General features: G+C 34.9%; 1 protein-coding gene across 3 annotated transcripts in view; it reads left to right on the plus strand.

Annotated features, from left to right (window-relative positions):
- The window catches only part of EFCAB13 (EF-hand calcium binding domain 13), a 55,008-nt gene that overhangs the window by 1,762 nt on the left and 29,322 nt on the right, over positions 1-23,924 (plus strand). For all 3 annotated transcript variants that reach the window (XR_008549424.1, XM_054688649.1, XM_037493949.2), the window contains exons 2-11: positions 800-960; positions 3,674-3,788; positions 10,903-11,030; positions 11,968-12,050; positions 14,528-14,671; positions 16,063-16,137; positions 16,826-16,969; positions 18,458-18,529; positions 22,613-23,101; positions 23,683-23,820. Coding sequence is in view for 2 of the 3 variants with exons in the window: in XM_054688649.1 (XP_054544624.1) it covers positions 800-960; positions 3,674-3,788; positions 10,903-11,030; positions 11,968-12,050; positions 14,528-14,671; positions 16,063-16,137; positions 16,826-16,969; positions 18,458-18,529; positions 22,613-23,101; positions 23,683-23,820 (1,549 nt within the window). In the remaining variant the exon portion in view is untranslated. The remainder of the gene's footprint in view (positions 1-799; positions 961-3,673; positions 3,789-10,902; positions 11,031-11,967; positions 12,051-14,527; positions 14,672-16,062; positions 16,138-16,825; positions 16,970-18,457; positions 18,530-22,612; positions 23,102-23,682; positions 23,821-23,924) is intronic.

A 23,924-nucleotide genomic window follows, 5' to 3' on the forward strand; every position in this document is an offset into this window, starting at 1 on the left:
AAAAAATTGAGAAAGTAATACTACCAAATACATTTTACAAAGCCATTATTATACTAATACTGAAACCAAAGACAAAAAACAACAACAAAAAAAAAAAAAAAAACAAAAAAAAAAACCCACCACAGGCCAACTCCCTAATAAACACAGATGCAAAAATCCTCAATAAAATCTTAGCAAACTGAATCCAACAATGCATCAGAAGTATTATACACCATGACCAAGTGGGATTTATTCTAGGGATACAAGATGGCTCAACATCTGAAAATCAATTACTATAATTCAGCATATCAACAAAAAGAAAAATAAAAACCATATGATCTTATCAATAGATACTGAGAAAGCATTTGATGAAGTCCAATATCCATTTATGATGAAGGCCCTTGAAATACTCAGGATAAAAGGTGTGTACCTGAACATAACAAAAGCCATATACAACAAACCTACAGCTAACATCATTCTTAGTGATGAAAAACAAAGCCTTTCTTTCAACTTCTAGAACAATACAAGGATATCCACACTCACTACAGCTTTTCAATACAATACTGGAAATCCTAGCTAGAGCAGTTAGGCAAGAGAAAGACATACAAGCAGTCCAAATAGGGAAAGAAGTAAAACTATCATTATTTGCAGATGATATGATAACATATAAAGAGAACCCTAAAAAAATCCATGGAAAACTAATTAAAACAATAAACCAGTTTAGTAAAATAGCATTTTAGTGAAAGATTTGACTCAGATGTCTTATTTAATTTATATGCAAAGAGAATATGACTGACCGTGGCTCTTGATTGCTCCCTAGGGAGAAGAAAATATTGAGTTATCCTGTGATGGTTCTAGTTCTTCTGCAACCAACTTACCATCAAAGAATATTGACAGCAAAAAATACATCACCTTTTCTAAAATGATAGAAAAGAGATTTTCACCTCAATTTAGGTGTTGGAAGCCAGAACACAAAAAAATGCAAGTTAAACTCTGATTGTACTTAATGGGATATACTTTTGCAAGCTTAAGAGAACCCAAAATGAAGCCCTTCACAGGGAAAAGAGAATGGAAATGGAGTTAATAATTGGTTATACCTATATGAAGTTCTGTAAAAATCCTAGTAGTGGGGAGTTCAGACATAATCCAGGTTGGTGAGCACATCCATGTAACAGGAAGGTGATACACCCCAAGTCTGTGAGGATAGGAGTTCTGTACTCAGGACCCTCCCAGACTTCACCCTTCATCTAGCTGTTCATTTGTATCCTTTATCATATCCTTTAATAAACTGGTAAACATGTAACTGTTTTTCCAAATTCTGTGAGCCCCTTTAGCAAATTTAGCAAACCCAAGGAAGGGGTTGTAGAAATTTCTGATTGCCAGAAGCATAGGTGACAGCCTGGACTTGCAAAAGGCATCTGAAGTGAGTTTTGGCGCAGTCTCATGAGATAAAGTCCTTAACCTGTGGGATCTAACGCTATCTCCGAGTAGATGATGTGAGAACTGAGTTTAATGGAGGGGCATCTGGCTGGTGTTGCAAAGAATTGTTTGGTAGGGAATCCCCTTCCCTTCCAATTTGGTGTCAGAAGCATTGCGAGTGTGGCAGTAGTTGAGAGTAAAGGAGAAATACAGGGGGAGAACTGGGTTTTTAGTATTTCTGTGTTATCACTTGTAATGTTTCCTCTTCCATTTCCATTTTATTCATGAGTCCTCTTTTTTCTTAGTCCAGCTAATCTTTGTTACCTTTGTTTACCTTTTGAAAACACCAGTTCTTAGTTTCATCAATCTTTTCTATTGTCTTTTTTTTTAGTGTTTAATTTATTTCTGCTCTGATCTTTTTTCCTTCCTTCTGCTAACTCTGAGCTTAGTTTATTCCCCCCTAGCTCTTTGATGTATAAAGTTAGATTGTTTGCTTGAGAGCTTTCTTTTTTCTTTCCGTAGTCATTTATCACTAAACTTCACTCTTAGAATTGCTTTTGTTGCATCCAATTAGCTTTCATATATTGTATTTTCATTTTAATTTGTCTCAAGATACTTTTAAATTCCCTTTTGATTTTTCCTTTGCCCCATTGGTGGTTCAGAAGAATGTCATTTAATCTCCACATATTTGTGATTTTCCTGGTTTTGTCCTTGTAATTGATTTCCAGTTTCATACTATGTGGTCTGGAAAGATGCTTCATATGATTGTAATCTACTTAAGTTTTTAAAGACTTGTTTTGTGCCTAACAAATGATCTATCCTGGAGAATTCTTGTACGCTTGAGAAGAATGTGTATTCTTCTGTTGTTGTATAGAAAGTTCTGTATATATCTATTCAGTTCATCTGGTCTAATGTCTTATTTAATTCTAATGTTTCCATTTGATTTTCTAGCTGGATTATATATCCATTATTAATAGTGGATGTTGAAGTTTCCCCTGCTATTATTATATTGTTGTCTTTACCTTCAGTACCATTAATATTTTCTTTATATATCTTTGTGCTGCTCCTGTATTATGAGTGTATAAATAATTATAATTGCTAAATTCTTTTGATTATTTCAGTCCTGTATCATTATATGATGATTGTCTATCTCTTATCACAGTCTTTGGCATAAAAACATGCATTAAAATTTATTTTGTCAGCTATAATTATAGCTACTTGTGACCTCTTTGGCTTTCATTTGCATGGAGGAACCTTTTCCATTCCTTCAACTTTCAGTCTGTGTGTTTCCTTAAAACTTAAGAGTGTCTCTTGGAGGCAGCTTATACTTGAGTCTTTTTTTTTTTGCATTGTTTTTGTTTTTTTATTGAGTAACAGTTTACAACACTGCATAGATTTCAGGTGTATAGTTTCTCATTTCAGCAATTGTATATTCTATATTACACCCACCACCAAATATCTAGCCACCATCCACTACCAAGCTATTCCATCTTCCCCTTTTACCTTCTAGTACCCACTGCTTTGTTGTCAGAGTCTTAAGTATTTGTTTTTGTTTCATTTGTTCAATTTTTCCCCTTATATTCCACAAGTGAAGGAAATCATGCAGTATTTGTCTTTCTCATTGTGATTTATTTCACCTAGCATAATTCCCTCAAATCCCTTCATGTTGTTGCAAATGGAAAGATTACATTGATTTGTTTTTTACAGCTCTCTTTTTTTTTTTTTTAACAAAGCTGAAGGGATAGGGATTACATTGAATCTGTGTGGAATTCCCTCCACATCTTCTTAATCCATTCATCATTTGTTGGGCATTGTTTCCATACTGTGGCTATTGTGAACAGTGTATGTTACACATCACACTCCTCACCAAAGCACCTTTTGTCTACCATGGTCCATTGTGTACCTTCCCCAATTTTTTCTCCCCATCTCTTCCCCCTCTGGTAGCCTCAATTCTATAGAGAAGCAGAAATTTTAAAAATCAATAAGAAAATAGGATAATTATTGAAAAACACCTTGTGGAAACACATATTAGAATATCTACGCATGAAATAATTGATACTGGAATTTGCTTCAAAATAATAAGGAATGGGAGTGGCAGTCGAGTTAAGGATGAAATAGGATTGTACATTTTAAAGGTGGGTGATGGATACATGAGCGATATCAGCACATTATTCTGTATACCTTTATATATGTTTGTAAATTTCCATAAATAAAATATGAAAAGAAAAAGGAAGAAAACAATTCAGGAATTATTCCAATTTTCTATGCAATTTAGGTATGAAACATCAATACTCCTATGTGAAGATGAAAAATCCTCTGCTATTTCAGGAGGGAAAATAGTCAGGAGAAGGAAAAATTTACAAGTGCAACTACATACTAAAAGACCCGAGGTAAATAAAGATATGGAAATATTTCTTTTGCTTTCAAGTGTTTTCCTTAGCCATCAAACATTCATTATGATTTAGTCCAAGTGTTAAAGTGCTAATCTTTTTTTTTTCATGTTTGAATCATTTCTATTTCCTTATTTATTTATTATTTTTTAAGTTAAATTTTATTTTTATATTCCCCATACAATTACAATCCCCTTATTTTGACCCCAAGCTCTCCTTTCTCCGCCCCCCACCCCCCATAGAGTGTCTCTGGTTCATAGTTGTTTGTTGATTTTGATATTTTCTTTCTTATAGTTACTCTTTTTCCTGGTTCCTTATTTAAGTTTTCTAGATTCCTGCTATGAGTGAGACCATCCGGTAGTTTCTTTTTCTTTCTGGCTTATTTCGCTGAGCATGAGCCCTTCCAGCTCCATCCATGTTGCTGCAAATTGCATGTGTTTATCTTTTTTGAATGCTGAGTAATATTCCATGGTGTATATGGACCACATCTTCTTGATCCAGTCATCTATTTTTGGGCATTTGGGTTGTTTCCAAAGCTTAGCTATTGTAAATAGTGCTGCGATGAACATAGGGGTACAGGTGCTCTTTGGAATTGATGTTTCTGTGTCTTTTGGGTAAATACCTAGGAGTGGAATTGCTGGATCATATGGAAGCTCTATGTTTAGTAGGTCAAGAAATCTCCACACAGCTCTCCATAGTGGTTGGATCAGTTTGCACTCCCACCAGCAGTGCAGGAGAGTTCCTTTTTCTCCACAACCTCGCCAACATTTGTTGTTGCTAGTTTTTTTTAATATGTGCCATTCTCACTGGCATAAGATGGTATCTCATTGTAGTTTTGATTTGCATTTCCCTGATTACAAGTGATGTTGAACATTTTTTCATATGCCTGTTGGCCATTTGCATTTCCTCTTCAGAGAAGTTTCTTTTTAGCTCTTCTACCCATTTTTTGACTGGATTATTTTCTTTGTTTTTGTTGAGTCTCATCAGCTCTTTGTAGATTTTTGTGATCCGTCCTTTATCATTAGTGTTGTGTGCAAAAATGTTCTCCCAGTCGGTGGGGTTTCTCTTTGTTTTTGTTATTGTCTCTTTTGCTGTGCAGAAGCTCTTTAATTTGATGTAGTCCCAGCTGTTGATCTTTGCCTTCACTATCACTGCTTTGGGTGATGTGTCTGTAAAGATGTCTTTGATGTGCATATCATGTAGTGTTTTGCCTATATTTCTTTCTATGTATTTTATGGTTTCAGGTCTTATGTCTAGTTCTTTAATCCATTTTGAGTTGGTTTTTGTGCATGGTGTTAGGTAGTAGTCAAGCTTCATTTTTTTGCATGTAGCGACCCAGTTTTCCCAGCACCATTTGTTGAACCAACTTTCTTTGCTCCATTGCATATTCTTTGCTCCTTTGTCAAAGATTAGTTGACCATAAATCTGTGGGTTTATTTCTGGATTTTCTATTCAATTCCATTGGTCTGTGTGTCTGTTCTTGTTCCAATACCATGCAGTTTTGATGATTATGGCTTTGTAGTATAGTTTGAAGTCTGGGAGTGTGATGCCTCCATTCCCTTCTTTTTTTTTCAGGAGAGCTTTGGCTATTCGGGGTTTTTGGTGATTCATATGAATTTCATCAATAATTGTTCTATTTCTTTGAAGAATGACATTGAAATTTTGATTGGAATAGCATTGAATCTGTATATTGCTTTTGGTAGGATGGCCATTTTAATAATGTTTATTCTTCCAATCCAAGAGCAGGGGCTGTCTTTCCATTTCTTTGTGTCTTCTTCTATTTCTTTTAACAGTGTTTTATAGTTTTCTTTGTATAGGTCCTTTACCTCTTTTGTTAGATTTATTCCCAAGTATTTGATTTTTTTTTGTTTTGATAATAAAAGGGATGGGTTTTTTTTTTTTTTTATTTCTTCTTCTTCAGATTTATTGTTTGTGTATAGGAAGGCTACTGACTTTTGCGTGTTGATTTTGTATCCTGCCACATTACTGAACTGATTGATGAGTTGAATTAGTTTTTCTGTGGAGTTTTTGGGGTTCTCTATGGATATTATCATATCATCTGCAAATAGTGATAGTTTGACTTCTTCTTTTCCTATTTGGATTCCTTGTATGTCTTTCTCTTGTCTTATTGCTCTGGCTAGGACTTCCAGTATTATATTGAAAAGCAGTGGTGAGAGTGGACATCCTTGTCTTGTTCCAGATCTTAATGGAATTGCTTTCAGCTTTTCACCATTGAGAATGATACTGGCTGTTGGCTTGTCATATATGGCCTTTATGATGTTGAGGTATGTTCCTTGTATCCCAAGAATTTCAAGGGCTTTTATCATGAATGGGTGTTGCACTTTGTTGAAAGCTTTCTCGGCATCTATTGATATTATCATATGATTTTTATATTTCTTTTTGTTGATGTGTTGGATAACGTTGATTGATTTTCGGATGTTGAACCATCCTTGTGTTCCTGGCATGAATCCTACTTGGTCGTGGTGAATTATCTTATGGATACATTGTTGGATTCTGATAGGTAAAATTTCATTGAGGATTTTTGCATCAGTGTTCATTAGGGGGATTGGCCTGTAGTTTTCTTTTTTTGTGTTGTCCTTGTTCGGTTTTGGTATTAGTGTAATGTTGGCTTCATAGAATGTGTTAGGTATTATCCCTTCCTTCTCAATTTTTTGGAAGAGTTTGTGAAGGATAGGCACTAATTTGTTTCTGAACGTTTGGTAGAATTAATTTGTAAATCCATCAGGTCCTGGGCTTTTGGTTTTGGGGAGGTTTTTGATTACCATTTCAATTTCGCTGCCTGTAATTGGTCTGTTTAGGTGTTCTATTTCTTCTTTATCTAGCTTTGGGTGATTGTAGAGTTGTAGGAATTTGTCCATCTCCTCTAGATTGTTGAACTTGTTTCCATATAACTGTTCATAGTAGTTTCTGATTATTCTTTTGATTTCTGCTGTGTCCGTTGTGATTTCTCCTCTTTCATTTATGATCCTGTTTATTTGTGCTTTTTCCCTTTTTTCCTTTGTGAGCCTGGTTAGGGGTTTGTCTATTTTATTTATTTTTTCGAAGAACCAGCTCTTGGTTTCATTGATCTTTTGGATTGTTTTTTTAGTTTCGATTACATTTATTTCTGCTTTGGTTTTTATTATTTCTTTTCTTCTACTGGTTTTGGGGTTTTTTTGTTGTTCTTTTTCTAGATCTTTGAGCTTAGAGATTAGGTTGTTTTTTTGAGTTCTTTCTTGTTTCTTGATGTGAGCCTCTATTGCTATATATTTTCCTCTTATTACTGCTTTTGTTGCATCCCATACATTTAGGAAATTGGTGTCCTCCCTGTCATTCAATTCAAAGAATTTTTATTTATTTATTTTTTTTAAAAAAGATTTATTTATTTATACAAGCACTGGGTACAGTCAGGAGCACGGGAGGGTGAAAGAATTCACCAGAGCCAGAGCGGGGAGCAGAGCAGGCAGAAGGACCGAAGTACACTGCTGAGGGGAGCAGCGGGCGGCAGATGAGGTCTGCATGCCATGTGGGACCCTCCTCCGGTGGCCGGGGAGCAGCCAGGGAGCAGCCGGGCATCGAACCGGCGCTGCAGAGGCTGCGGGCAGCTTCACAACCCAGCGCTCAACCGCTGCGCCACCGGGGAGGCTCAATTCATAGAACTTTTAAATTTCTTCTTTGATCTCCTCATTAGTCCAGTGGTCTTCCAGTAGTGTGGTTTTCAATCTCCATGAGGTAGGAGATTTCCTTGCCTTCTTTTTATGGTTTATTTCTAGTTTGATGCCTTCATGGTCAGAAAAGATGGTTGGTATGATTTCAATCTTGGTGTATCTGTTGATGTTTGTCTTGGGTCCCAGTATGTGATCTATCCTGGAGAATGATCCATGTGCGCTTGAGAAAAATGTGTACTCAGATTTTTTTGGGTTTAGTGTTCTATAGATGTCTGTTAAGCCCAAGCGCTCTAGATCCTTATTTAGAGCTTTAGTGTCTTTACTTATTTTTTGTCTTGTTGATCTATCCATTGTGGATAGTGGTGTGTTGAAGTCTCCCACTACGTATGTGTTTTCTCTGATGTCTGTTTTCAAAGATGATAATAGTTGTCTGATATTTTTTGGTGCTCCTTCATTTGGTGAATATATATTAATGAGTGTTATTTCTTCTTGAAGTATTGTCCCCTTGATCATAATGTAGTGACCATTGGGGTCTCTTTTTACATTTTTGAATTTGAAATCTGTTTTATCTGATATAAGTAGAGCTGTTCCTGCTTTCTTTTTTGGTCCTTTTGCTTGTAGGATTGTTTTCCATCCTTTAACTTTGAGTCTGTTTTTATCTTTTGTAGCTAAATGTGTTTCCTGGAGACAGCAAAAGGTTGGGTTTTGTTTCTTAATCCAGCCTGTGACTGACTCTGTCTTTTTATTGAAGAGTTTATTTAGTCCATTTACATTTAGAATTAATATTGATATGTTAGCATCTGTATTTGCCATTGTGTTTGTCTTTCTTTTGATTTTATTTATTTATTCTTTTAATAACTTTTTTTTTTTTTGGCCTTCTTTCATTGTTATTCGTCCCTCTGAGGTTCTGGCTTTAGGACTCCTTGTAGTATTTTTTGGAGTGGGGGTTTAGTCGTAATAAAATTCCAGAGTTTCTGTTTGTCTGGGAAGCTCCTTATTCTTTCTTCACAAAGAAAGGAAAGCTTTGCAGGATAGAGTATTCTTGGTTGGCATCTGTTGTCTTGAAGTCTGTTGACTATATCCCTCCACCCTCTCCTTGCCCATAGTGTTTCTTCAGAGAAGTCTGATGTCAGTCTGATTGGTTTTCCTTTGAATGTTATCTGTTTCTTCCCTCTTGCCAGCTTCATTATTTTTTCCTTGTCTTGGATTCTTGGGAGCTTTACTATTATGTGTCTTGCTGTATTTTTCCTTTCGTCATGGAAGTTTGGTGTTCTTCTTGCTTCTTATATATCAATTTTCAGCTCCTTCTTCACATTTGGGAAGTTCTCTTCAATTATTTCCTTGAATATTTTCTCTGTTCCTACATCTCTCTCTTCTCCTTATGGGATTCCTATAACTCTTATATTTCCTTTCCTCATGGAGTCAGATAGTTCCCGAAGTCTTTCTTCGGTCTTTTTCCTTCGTACTTCTCTTTCCTTTTCTGTTTTGGTTCTTTTTATTTCTGTGTCTTCAAGAGTACTTATTCGTTCTTCCATTTCATCTATTCTGCTTTCATTGCTTTTCCCAGAGTTCTTTAGCACCTCCATTAATTCTTTGATCTCCCGCATTTCTTTTACTTCCCTCTTTAAGGACTCAATTTCATTCTTCTCTGAGCATTGTTTTCTTTAATGACTTCCATCAGTTTTTTCATCACGGCAATTTTAAAATCTTTTTCTGGAAGGCCAGAAGTTCTTCCAAGTCACCGTAGTTGCAAGCTGGTGGGTGGGTTTTTTTTGTGTGGTGTGTCTTTTTTCTGAGGCGTTGCTACTTTGCTTTTAGTTTTTCTTTTCCCTGCTGCCTGTCTTCTAATTTGCCTTATGTGTTGGGACACTGTGCCACTGGTACTGGCTGGCTACTTTGCTTGTAGTTTTTCTTTTCCCTGCTGCCTGTCTTCTAATTTGCCTTATGCGTTGGGACACTGTGCCACTGGTACTGGCTGGCATCTTTTTGGTGTGTTCTTTCAGGAGTTTCAGAAACTGGCAATCCAAATGAGTCAAAAACTGTTAAAAATACCGGATGGTCTCACTCATAGCAGGAATCTAGAAAACTTAAATAAGGGACCAGGAAAAAGAATAACTATAAGAAAGAAAATATCAAAATCAACAAATAACTATGAACAAGAGACTCTCTATGGGGAGTGGGGGGTGGGGAGAGGAGAGCTTGGGGTCAAAATAAGGGGGTTGTGATTGTATGGGGAATATAAAAATAAAATTTAAATTAAAAATAAATTAAAAAAAAACTGTTATGCCAGAAGTCTAGTGAGGCAATGGTACTTTGAGTATGTTAATGGTCACTGTCACAGAATCTCTCCTCCTTCTGTGTTTAGTTACAAATGTGCATCTTGAAGTCCCACAGACTTCCCTGGAGGTGGGGCAGCTGGATTGCTAACGTGCTAATATTAAATGTTTTTTTTTTTCATTCTACACTTTCCCTTACTCCTCTTCCTCCTGCCCCACTGGGTTTAGAGTGTCCTCCTCCAGTCAAGTTCACTTCTGCCATGCACTCCAGAGGTGTTACAAATTTGGGACTATGTTAACTGAGTGTTTTTTTTCTACTTTCCTTGTTCATATATTTAGTGTAGATTTGAATTCTAAACTGAAGTTTGGGCAAAACTATGGCTGTAACTAATCAAGAGGAGTTCTCTCTCTACCCCTCCCAAACTGGAGTTGAGAGAAAGACATATTTTACTCTGCATACTCCTTCTATGAGAGGATACATTTTTTTTTTTTCTGGCCCATTCTTGCTGAGAACATTGCCTTTTGAAGACATTGCCTCTATGATCTCAGTACCAATTCCTGTCAAGCTTGTATAGCTTGAGAGTCTTCTGTCTATACCTTGCATGGTTTTTAAAAGTCGAGGCCCTAGGTTCTATGTAAAATTGAAGATACCTATAATTTTAATATTTATTACCTAAGGTGGGATTTGAAAAAATTCTGCCTAGCTGCTTACCTTTTTTGGGTCATGTTTTGGATCACGTGAAATGTTAAGTGGATATTTTTTCCAGTCATAAAAGCAAAATTATCTACATTATTTCAATAACTGTGTTGGTTCTCAATGATATTTTGCTCACACAATCAGAGCTTCTATATGTAACCTCTAATCTGGTGGTCTTGTGTTCACTCTATCATAGATTTGCTCTGGTTTATAAAATCCATTACTTTAAATTGACCCCATTTAATTAGGAAATGATTAGTTACATACTTAAGAAAAGTGTGGTTTTACAAAAGAATACTGTATATTTATTTAAAATTTTAGTATAAATTACTTGAAATTTAATTACAAAAAGCAATTTTATGTCAGAAGTATAGTTAAGTGAGGGCCCTAGGTAAAATTATCTTTTAATTAAACCAAGAATGCTGGTTTACCATTGTGATATCAGATACCAACATTCTTGCTTTTGCCTCTAGATTGCCCCTTCTATGAAGCCATCAAAGCAGAAGATGGCTATGAAAGAACACTCTTCATGCAAGTTGCTGAATCAGTACACTGTTCACAAGACTTTATCACCCCATTGTACATCTTCCTCTCTTACTCGGTATCTAAATCATTGTATTTTATTACTTGCTTAAATGTTGTGTTCAGATTTGAGGGTTTTCTTTCCAGAATCAACTATTCCTTTCATGTAAAGTATGCCAAATGTTTTTTTCAAACTAAGAGACTATGTTCTTAGGGAGGATGGTGTATAACTTTGCAAATTATGTGTGGGATTGAAACTTAGAATTGAGTCCTCATTGACCTCACATGCTACACGTGTACAATTCACTTTATATCTTTGGGCCTCAGTTTCCACATCTGTACAAGAATTATGTATTAATTGGAGGACTCTTAAGATTTTTTCCAATATTTAACATTTTGATTTCAGTTATTTACAAGTTATGGGATCAGATGAATTACCATTTTGAGATGTTTTTACTACCAATTTATTAAATCCGGGATTCTTTGGCTGTTTAAAGACATTCTGATTTGCCTTATTATGATAAATTTTTGTAAAATTTGCTGTGACCTGAATTAAGAGTAGGAAAATTGGATCACAGCTAAAGGATAGTAGATCATGGGTACTACTTACCCACTAGAGTATATTCTGCTCCATAGAGAAATGTCTAAAAGAAACAAGGTGGTAATACTCATGTAAAGAATATGTAATTCACTATCACTTGGACAGTTGTTTTGGAAAAGTTCTTATAGAATAATATGCTGGAGAATCTCAGCCTATTCTTAGGTTTGCTAATATTTAAATGGGCTCTTTGTATGTTTGCCTCTGTATGTGTGTGTTTGGTTTATTTGAAGCTTTCTCTTTTTTTGCATATTTAAAATTTTTTAAATATAATTTATTTATTTATATTTTACATCATTGTTCATTTTTGTACAGTGTTTGCTTTCTCCTCTCAGGTGTAGAATCCCCACCACCAATTTGCCCATGCACCATCGCCAGAGTCCCTTGATGCTCCCTAATGTGTCTGTTTCTTTGACAGGAGAAATGAAGTGCTTTATAACCTGTCCCAGACATTGTATGAAGAAGTACCTATAGGACATTTTTCCTCAGAAGAATTAAGTGGTAATTAATTGGTTCTGGAATTTCTTTCAAAAACTTCCTTATTGTGTGATTCTTAGGAATTGTTTTAGTAGCTAGTGTCTCTTTCTTTACTCCTAATGGCTTATGCTAACAACTAATATTGCATGACATAACAAATGCTGCTGGCTGTGAGCAAGCTTAAATAGATAATTTAATTCATAAATATCTTTTTTTATTGGTAAGATGGGCAAAATATAATATGCTTATTCTGGTTCATTTTTTTATTTTTTGGAAAAAAGTCTGCATGTTATGTATAGTGAATAAATTAGTAAGCACTAGACTCACTGATACTCTAGAATTTAGTCCTTGGTATCTTAATATTAAGGTTTATATTTCCCTTCACTTCATGACTTGCACTTTCTTCTATCTTGGGCCACTCTGATGTTTATGGAGTTACTTGGCACAATTTCTTCTCTACCCACAGTTTTATTGAGATATAATTGGTGTATAGCACTTATGTGTAAGTTTACTTATATGTGTAAGTTTATAGTATATAGCATCATGGCTTAACACATATATTGTGAAATGATTCCCATGGTAAGTTTAGTTAACACCTATTATCTTATAGAGATACAAAAAAGAAAATAAAATAAAAGTTTTTTTCATGTGGTAAGAACTCTCAGAATCTACTACTTTTTTTTTTAATTAATTAATTTATTTATACAAGCACTGGGTACAGTCAGAAGGGCGGGAGGGTGAGAGAATCCACCACAGCCAGAGTGGGGAGCAGAACAGGCAGACTGACTAAGTACACTGGTGAGGGGAGCAGCGGGCACAGCAGGAGAGGTCTGCTGTGCCATGTGGGACCCTCGCCTGGTGGCCGGGGATTGAACCGGCGCTGCAGAGGCTGCAGGCAGCTCAACTGCTGCACCACTGGGGAGTCCCGAGAATCTACTACTTTTTAAAGCAAATTTCAGTTATCCCATTAGCAGTGTTAACTATATCCATTACATTGTGCATTACATTCCCAGTAATTATTTATCTTAGAGCTGAAAAGTTGTTCTTTTTGAACACCTTCATTCAATTCATCTACTCCCCACACATTGCCTCTGGTAACCACAGATTTGGCTCCTTATTCTATGAGTTTGTTTTTTTACTTTTTTTTTTTTTTTTTTATAGAGGCATGCTTTATTTATTTATTTGTTTGTTTGTTTGTTTTTTGGTTTTTTGTTTATACATGCACTGGGTACAGTCAGAAGCACGGGAGGGTGAGAGAATTCACCAGAGTCAGAGCAGGGAGCAGAGCAGGCAGAAGGACCGAAGTACACTGCTGAGGGGAGCAGCGGGCGGCAGAAGAGGTCTGCGCGCCATGTGGGACCCTCCTCTGGTGGCCGGGGAGCAGCCGGGGATCGAACCGGCGCCGCAGAGGCCACGGGCAGCTTCGCAACCCAGCGCTCAACCGCTGTGCCACCGGGGAGGCCCCGAGTTTGTTTTTTTAAATGATTCTACATATAAGTGAGATCATTTGTATTTCTCTTACTTCACTTAGCACCAGTTGGCGTTCCCTTTACATTTTGATCAGATCCCTCTCCTGTTTCCTTTTGTGGCTGTTCAAACTTTCATTCCTATCTTCAAATCCTTAATCCCATCATCTAGTTTTTCAGCTCTTAAAAAGAGATGACTTGCTTTATCACAGAGAATTAATAAAGAACAGATTCTTCCTGAACTCCTTGCTTTTTCTACCTATAAATTTACCTGTAAACAATGTCCAATCATTCCCTATTGTCTCATTAAAAAAGATTATGGGACTACTCCCTTCACTTTTCATTGTCTTTGATTCAGTATTCTTCCACTTCCTCAGGCATTATGTTGTGTCAATTTTATACTCTTTGTTTTTCAGATAAATTTATTGAGAGCTGATCACTAATTGCTGTTTACTTTTCACTTCATTGAAATCTGATTTCTATCTCAAAAACTCTACTACAATTCCTGTTATTAAAGTCACTTTTATCCAATTTTTAGTCTTTCTTTTGTATTTAGCACTGTCATCTGTTGCCTTTTTTCTGTAAACAAAGTGTCACATTTTTAAGAAACTGTTTGGAATTAGACACCAGGACTAGAAAAATGAAAAATTCTGCTCCCTGGAGCTGACAGTTTAGTGAGGGATATTATGGCAAGCCATCACAATACCAAGAGTGTTAGCTGATGTACATACTAAATGATACAGGAGTGCAGAAGAAGGATTTAAAATTCCCAGGAAAGATGAAGAAGCCTTTGACTATTTGAGCTTTGCAGGACTTTTCTGGTACTTTCTGAGAATTCTTTAGGAGACTCATATACTTAGAGGTGTCACTGGCTCCAAATGGACTAAGTCACAAGATTGATTTTAAAGCAGCAAATTGTAACAAAAATTTTTCTCCTCTTTAATTTTTAATGACTATTCTTTTTCTTTTATTAACAGTAGGTGGGGGGAATAGGAATTATTCTGTTGAATTAATTGTTCTGTTATGTGTGTTTAGCACTTCAGAAAGCCTGTAAAATTTTTAGTAAAATTCGAAGAGGTAAAATTTATGTAAATGATCTGCCAATGATCCTTCACATCTTGAAGATTTCTCTCAGTGATTCAGAAATGCGAAAGGCACTAACAACTACTGATGTTGATGGTAAGTTTTATATTTTCACTGTAAGTTTAGGGTCTACAAAACATGGATATAAATTATATGTTGACCAGATTAATTGCAAATGCTAGGAAAACTAAATTTATTATAAGAACGTTTTTAGCTTATTTATAGTAATGATATTTAAAAATTGGTCTTCGGTTATGGAGTGTTTGATCACTGGATTGGATGATGACATAGTCCCGACTATGACGACATTTGTTATTTTCAGACTTTTAATTCTTGCTAACTGCATGAGTATAAAATGAATGGGGTAGGGAGAATTTTCTGAAACAAGGCCAAAAGTTTGAGTATAAAAGGAGAGATTAATTTGATATATTTGATTGCATTAAAATTAAGAACTATTATTTATCAAAAGATGCTTTAAAGTAAAAAGACAAGTTACAAACTTGGAGATATTTTGCAATTCACCCAACTGACAAAGGATTACTTTTTAGAATGTTTGAAGAACTCATATCAATCAGTAACAAGCAATAGAAAAGAAAAATGAACAAGACACATGGACAAATGTGTCACATAAAAGGCTATATATATATATATATATATATATATATATACAGATAGCTAATAATCATATAAAATATGATTCTGTGCTGTGGCACACTTTTAAAGTCTGGATTTTCAGCTCTAGTTGCTATCAGAGATGATCTGTGCATTAACATGAAAAAGCCACTCCATAAGTTTCAACTCTTATTCAAGCTAAACCGAAAATTTTTACTGAAATTTTCACTTGTAAAATTTAAATATTTTTCTATTAAGAAATAACCATTATTCTTTATATGAAAAATGAGTTGGTTTTTGGGGTAGGGATGGTTTATATGTTATGAGATACTTTGTGCATTTGTCTTGATGCAATGTGTGTGTGTGTGAGATAGAGAGAGAGAGGAGAGAGATCTGGAGGGAGAGAGAGAGAGAATTCTGTGAGACAGAACTTTCATTTGAATCTCAACTGGATCCATAATCTCCCCCATAATCAATAGTATAGAGGGCTTTTCTGGAAGAAATAGTCCTCTCCTTTAAGGTAAAATCATGTGTATGTAAGATTAGCATGTTACATCTATCTTTTGTACCTAGTTACAAATATAAAAATTACAGCCTTGAGCAAAGAGCACTGCAGTGTCTCCATTCCTAGTCTATATCAACCTTTATTATTGCTTTATTGTTTGCTACACAATTACAATACATAAATATTTTTCTGGTAAGTATTCTTTTTACATTCAATATTTAATACTGATTGCTCTTGTGTGTAGACTATGGCATTCTTATAAAAGTTAATTCTATTCACATTATAAAATTGCATTTTAATCTTATTAGTGGGTTTGCTGATAAATTTACTGATGGAGGTTTTTTTCCCCATCTTCTGTTTCTTCTTTTAGTTAATGGGATACTGCCTTTTACAGATTTCCTGAAGGCAGTGAATGATGTTTCTTATTTGGTCTCTCAGGATCCAGGTAAAAGTTCTTCAAAATTGTAGAATGATTTTGATCATAACTGATTTATATGAATCTTTTATACTATCTTTTCTTTATTATATTTTTAGGCCATTAATGACTATCCCAAATTTTGGATTAAGTTGTCTTGCTATTTGTAGGTTATACCACTGGTATGAAATTGTTTTAGTTAAGTTTTAACTAAGAGGTGAGTACAGTAGAATGATTAAGGGTAAGCATTCAAGACTAAGACTAGTAGATTAAAATTCTGGCTTTTCCATTTTCTATCTGTGGGATCAAAAGAGGGATTTCATAAACCATGGTTTCCTTATGTATAGTGTAAGGGTGATAATAGTTTTTATTTTATATACCTATTATAAATTTAATGAGATAAATAGCTTTTAGCACAGTGTCAAACATAAATAGCATTTATTGATAGTAAATACTAACTATTATTGGTATTATTATATCAGTATTAATGATAGCAGCAACAGTATTTTATACTAGAAATGTGGCCAGAATTGGGAAAATTCCTACTTGCAGGTAAATTTTTAGAAAACCCTGTGCCTATGTAAAGTATTTTTCTCTTGGTAGCTTATTGACACAAATTAGACCCTCCAAGAAAAGCTATTGATTCTCATGCTACAATAATTTCTTTGTTTTTTTTTCCCAATAATTTCTTTGTTAATTGCTGTGTTTTTTTTTTCAGCATTTCAGAATGCCTTGAAGATTTTTCATAGGATAAAGGGTGGTCGAGTTGCTGTTGATGAAGTGGCTACTGTTTTGGATAGCATGGCTATCCCTGTAATTCCTGAAATTTTACAGGAAGTGTTAGCTCATGCTAGTATTGACCGTGAGTTATTTGAAATGATATATTTGTCTATATCTTTCTTGGATAACAGTTTTCTGATTCATTCTTCTCCTTTTCTCTGTTGATTCTTGCCTTTTGCCATCAACACTCTATACTGATGTCTATCATAAGAGATAGTCAAGGAAAAATAAAGGAAACATTTTTAAGAATGTTGTATTTTGTTATATTTGGTAAGAATCTAAGAGAAAAATGAATTTTTTCTTGAAAAACTTTATCTCTCTTTTTCAGTAGTCATGTCTTGTCTTTATGGAGAGGTAGTTTCTATAGTGTCAAGGGCATTGGTCCTACAAGTTTTGAGAACTGAATTTCTTGAATTTTCAACTTAGTCTTGCAACTTTGATTAGAAAATATATTTGTAACATTTAGGGAAATCTACATTTTGCAGAGAATAACTGAATAGTTTTTTATTCCAGGGTGGAATAAAAAAAAATACCTGAACACAAATGAAAATGGAACTTACTGGTTTTGGGGCTACAACAAAGCAGTACTAAGATGGGAGTGTAAAGCAATATAAGCTTATTTCAACAAACAAGAAAAAAGTACAAATAAATAACCTGATATCACATCTATAAACTAGGAAAAGAACAAATGAACACAACATTAGTACAAGGAGGGAAACCATACAACTCAGAACAGAAATAGAGGCCGCAAAGTCTCTATTTTATAGAATAGAAACAGTATAATAAAAGATCATTGAAACTAAGAGCTGGTTCTTTGGGAAACTAAACAAAATTGACATCTTTAACTATATTTACTAAGGAAAACAGAGATGACTCAAAATAAATCAGAAATAAAATAGAGTACAATGGATACCATAAAAATATAACAGATTATAAGAGGCTACTATGAACATCAATATGCCAACAAGTTGGATAACCTAGAATAAATAGAGAAATTATTGGACTTGTACAACCTTCCCAGGCTGAATCATGAAGAAATAGAAAATGTGAACAGACTGACCCCTAGTAAGGAAATTGAAACAGGAATAAGAAGCCGCCCCAAAACAAAAGTCCAAAACCAGAATTCAAATATCTATTACTCTCAAATGCTTATAGAAAATTGAAGGGAAGGAAATGCTTCCTAACTCATTTTCTTTTTTTGACGCCAGCATTACCAAAATCAGACAAGGACATCATGAAAAGAGAAACCCACAGGCCAATATTTCTGATGTACATCAACGCAAATATTCTCAACAAAGTATCCTGATTTCCTAGCTTTGGACCTTAAATTGTGACTAACTTCTTGTGATGGGAAGCTCTTTTATTAAGGAGAAAAAAAGGTCTTAGTCTTATGTTTTAGTGTGTACTGAATTATTAATTCACAGTTCCAGGTATACTCAAAACTCATAATAGCTGATCCTTTATTTCTACTTCCACACATTTCTGTGTTGTTTACATATTAGAATAGAATGGCAGCTATATTTGTATTAAAAAGAAAATGCAGTATTTGAAGTTAATCTTTCTGTTGCAGGTAACTTCACGGTGGATATTGGGGATATTATATTTACTTTGGATGAACTACAGCAACAATATGAGGCTGTTTGTAAGTTAGCTTTTGTTGCTATAACAAATTTTATCCATAAATAAATTGCCTCTAAATTAAATCCTAATTGTAGGTTTTAATTTTATATCAGGTTTGAAAGTCTTCTCTGAACCTTTTACTGTAACTCTTAAAAAACCCTAAATATACCTAAAGAATATAGATTACATAATATAATGATTGCATATTTTTTCTGCTTTTATCTTTCCCTTAATATTTTGCAACATAAAATCAATTTTGAAACAAAGTAGTAACATAAAAAAGATGAATATTTAATTTGCAATTTATGGATCATTCTGACATGCTGACATTGTTTAAAAATTTTTAGTATGCTCTTTACTATCATTTGTTATTTAGTTTTTCTTCACTAAATGCATTGTTTTTGTTCTCTTCTTTTTGCACATCATGTCACTCCTTATTCATTCTTTCATTTGTCCAAATACCATTTGGTCATGATTATTTATGTACATAATATTAAGAATCATATAGTTCTATAAGAACAGCTGCAATAAAGCAGCCCTTTGCTCGATCTTCCCCTCACCTTTTCCTGAGGCAAGTATTTTAAATGTTTTAACTGATTATTTGATAAGTATGTTTATATTTCTACTTGTTGATTTTTAAAATTTTAGGTAGACGTAGTAAACTCACTACTATGAAAAAATAACATTGCTCTGTTTCACTTTTCCTGTTCCCACTACATCATCCCATACCCATCCATCCTCCCAATATAATTATATGGTAATTTGAGTAATTTTTAATTCAGTACAGTAAGTCTTGTGGATAGGTTCTTGGAACTGTCACTTTAAGTGAAACAATGTATAAGCAAACCAATTTTACTAAGCAAAATTGATATAAACACAAGTTAAGTTCCTATGATATATTTCTGACCACAAAACACCACCAAATTTCTAAAGCTCTCAAACACTTCTAATATTAAATAATAATTTGTGTTTTTACAAATTACTTAATTATTAAATAATCATTTAATTCATTTAGTTTCCATCATGCTTTTTTCAGTTTTGGAGTCATGGTGACTCGAATCTATTTCAGTAGATCAAGGACCAATCCTGACAGGACACCATTGACTCACAGGGCACACTCACACCCTTGTTTGTGCTGGAGCAATGCAGACATGCCTGTGAAGCTAACATGTAATTCTTTGGGATGTGGGAGGAAACCAGAATACCCTGAGAAAATCCATGACAATGTGGGAAGAATGTGCAAACTCCACACAGTGGCCCTAACTGGGAATTGATTTTTTTTATAATCAACATTATAAAGAAATGATGCTGAATGAAATGACATTATTTGAAGATGTGCTATATTTATTTATTTAATTAATTTTATTATTAATTTTTAAATTTTTTACATCATTCATTTTTTTTATTTTTTAAAGGTTAACAAAAGGTTTATTTACAAGGGAAGGGGAATGAGGAAATGTACAACTCAGGGAGAAAAGAGGGAGATAAATTCTTAAATGTGTCCTACGTTCCGCTGACCTGGAATCCCAAATGACCGGCGGAGACCAAACCTGCCTAGCCAAGAGCATGAGCCAAGTGCGCCCAACCCCACTAACATGGCTAGTTTTTATTTACAAACAGAGAAAATGGCTGCTTAACTCCGCCCTTAGGTCCTCACAATTTCCCTTTGGGGATCCTGGGATTTGTAGTTCCCAGTGTCTTGATGGACACTGGGGGTGAGTGGGGGTGGCATCCACAAAGCCTGTATGGAATTAGCTCAGGACATCCTTTCCCCCTAACAATTCCCCCTTTCACTTTTTGCCACCATTTCCATGGTGTTGAAGATCAAATGTATGTATGCTGGGGTACAGACTCAGATGAAAATTTTTCTCAGGGTTCCCATTGGAAAGTAAACCAGTCTCTCCAGGTATTGTCCATGTGGAAAGCAAAAGTCCTCCATTCCAGGAAATACTTTATCAGTCCAAGCCAAAAAAAAAAAAGAAGAATAAAAAAAAAAAACCATCTGGAGGCATTAGCCAAACAAAGCAGCAGGGCCTCCCCGGTGGCGTAGCGGTTGAGCGCTGGGTTGCGAAGCTGCCTGCAACCTCTGCAGCGCCCATTCGATCCCCGGCTGCTCCCCGGCCACCAGAGGAGGGTCCCACATGGCGCGCAGACCTCTCCTGCCGCCCGCTGCTCCCCTCAGCAGTGTACTTCAGTCCTTCTGCCTGCTCTGCTCCCCGCTCTGGCTCTGGTGAATTCTCTCACCCTCCCGTGCTTCTGACTGTACCCAGTGCTTCTATAAATAAATAAATAAATCTTTTAAAACAAAAAACAAACAAACAAACAAAAAAACAAAACAAAGCAGCAAAGATATCAAATCACAGGAAAAATATTAAAATTGATTGAATTTATGCAAAACAGTTTCTCTCAACTTTGATCCCAATTGTTTCAACAGCATAGTAAAAGTTTGCAAACCAAATCTACTTTTAAACCATATTACCTATTTTTGTATGAAATCACAGGGCAGAATAACTAAACAGCAATTTTAGCTGGCTTTGTTGGAATACTCCATAAAGGATCAGAGCGAACTCTTGACATCCGGTCCATGTAGGCTTCAAGAACAAAGTTGGTCTCATCAGACTCCACCTGGGCTTCCTCTTCTCGAGGGTACCAGGGCTTTTTCTTTTTCCAGATTGTCCATTCCTGCCCATGGAGGCAGCTTCCTCACCTCCTTTGGAGGTCTCTGGAACCTGCAGACAAAGCAACAGGTTCTCCTCTTCTTGGTTCAGCTCTGTTTCAACTTTCTGGAAGATTCCATTCAAAGCCACACAATGACACTCATAGCTAATTGTTTTAGTTTAAGCAGACAAAATCCCTATGGAAGTTATGCAAAAATAGACTCTGAGATAAGTAGTAAAAAAAAATACTATCACTATTTTCATGCTGTGTTGGTATCAAGGGGAGAGAAAATGTGAACACATTAACTTTGCTGGAAAAAAAAATACAACATTGCTGCAGATCCTGGTCACTCAAAACAAGAAAAGTTTATGAATTCAGAACAAAATGCAAAAAAGAAATTACCAGTCTTAAGACATGCTATATTTATATTAATAGGTTTATGTGACTATTACAGCTGAACCATTTATTTCTCAGAAAAAGAAAGATAATAAAAACCACATGCTCATATATTCCTCTACCATTCTAAACATATAAAATATGCTTTCAATCACTGTGTCAATGTAGTTGTGTGATAATTCCAAAAGTTCTACCATTTCTGGGTAAGTTTCTATTCATTTTCCTACTGATTATGATTATTTCATATGACTGTTAATTTTTGATGGGATGCTGCCTGTTGTGAAGTTTGTGTTGCTGCCATTGGATTTTGTAATACTTCCATGAATAGTGTTGGAGTTTGATCTGATGCAGTGAGTTACTTGAAATATCAGCTGGATCCTTTTGAGCCTTGCTTTTTAGCTTTCTAAGCGTCATCTCGATTTTCATGCTAATTTAACTCCCCACTAAGATAGCATTCTTCAGATAAATCTACATATGCTCCATGTATTATGAGGTTTTTTTTGCCCTGACTGGTGGGATCATAAATCATTCTCAATTCTCAGCTGCAAGGATTATCCTACCTACACTTTTCTGGTAGTTCTTTCCTTGTTTTGGGGGTAGTTTCTTCTCATATATGTGCAGATCAATATTCTGCTAAAGGTTCAAATAAATCTCACTGATGATCTTCAGGGCTCAGCATTTCTCTCTTTTAGCATTGTGCTCTCACATTCTAGACTCTTTGGCCTTCTGGATTGTTTCTGTTTCCTCTAATCATTCAGACCAGCAGGTTCTGTTCAGGTTTTACTTTCCTGTGCTGTGCCATAGTAACTTTGAACAGATTTGCATGGAAGTATTTTAATATGGCAAGCCCACATATTGCATTTAACTTAGTTAATAATTCAATCTTTTGGCTACCGGCTCTGTTAGTTTTTTCGACTTACTATGTTTTATGTATTAAAGCAACTTATAGTTTCTTAAATAGCTTGCATGAAAACTAAACTATTATATTTTTTAAAATATTACACATTGTACAGGTAAAGGAAATAATTGAATATGTTTCTTTTCTTCTTAGCTATCATGGAAGGGTCAACCTTGGATGAAACTACTTTAGACAAAAAGTTATCAAATGTGTTAGGAAGCCATGGAAAATATAAGAGGAGAGACACTTTTTCATCTAAATCATCTCAACTGTTATCCCAAAGATTTAGTGGAAATGACCTCCAATATCATAAAATTATGGAGAAAAATGACCTTGAATTTAAAGACTCAAAAAGAACGGTGCAAACAAGAAAATACCTGGATGGGGTTGATAGCAGTGACATAAGATTCCAGGAACCACATTCAAAGGAAGGAGTAAACTTTAAGAGAAGTGTGGAGAAAGCTGAAATTCATGGTTCAAAATCAAAACCACAGAACTTGAAGAGTATTAGCAGACTCAAAAAGTCCCTGGATAAAAGTGATACTATTAATATCCCAAAACTTCAGGAACCATCTGAGAGAAGTCATTCCAGCCTCCCTAAACAGGGTACATTTAAGGAAAAAACTACAGTTAATGCATTGGGTCAGTATCCTCTCTCTCTCTCTCTATATATATATATATAGGATATATATATATGCAAAAATGAACAATGATGTAATATATATATTAAAAATAAAATAAAAAATTATTTCATACCTCTAAGAAACAAAAATGTAAACATTTACATATACATCAAAATCTAAGTCCTTGAGTTCTTGAATTATTACAGACATGATGCAAACCCGTTAGGTAGTCATATGCATTTCAGTTGTCAATACTCTGTAACCACCACTTCTGGTACTTCAGGGTAATGATTCTGGTACTGTGGCTTTGATTTTTGGACTCATTCATTCTATTATATTCAGACATAAGCAGCAGCACTGGCTGGATCTCTGGAGCAGGTTATTCCTCCAAACAAATAGTTTATAAATGCTTATAGAATTTCAGAACTCTTTTGTGTTTGAATTATACGAGAACGGTTAAGATATAATTGTAATATGGAGAGAAAAAGCATTCTTTTTATAAGTAGATAAAAATTGCTTTTTGATTACTTATTATTATACAATTATTGTTTAAGACATAAATTCTGTTGCTGAGTCATCCTTCACATTTTGTGTATTTAGAAAATGTCCTTGAAGCAATCAGTAAACTCCAGGAAGATTACATTGCTGCAGAAGAACTTCAGTCTATCTTGCCTTCAATAGGAATTACTTTATCAGATAAAGAGTTCCAGAAAATTGTGACAAACACTGATAGAAATGGTGAGAGATTGATAATATCAATTTTTTAAAGAAAATTAGTTCTTGGCACTTAGTTCTTGGCACTAGTATGCTCTCAGTAACTGCTGAAATGAAATGAATTGACC

The sequence above is a fragment of the Talpa occidentalis genome, unplaced genomic scaffold, assembly GCF_014898055.3.
Source record: "Talpa occidentalis isolate TD23 unplaced genomic scaffold, MPIMG_talOcc4v2.1 talOcc4.7, whole genome shotgun sequence".
In the NCBI taxonomy this organism is placed as follows: domain Eukaryota; kingdom Metazoa; phylum Chordata; class Mammalia; order Eulipotyphla; family Talpidae; genus Talpa; species Talpa occidentalis.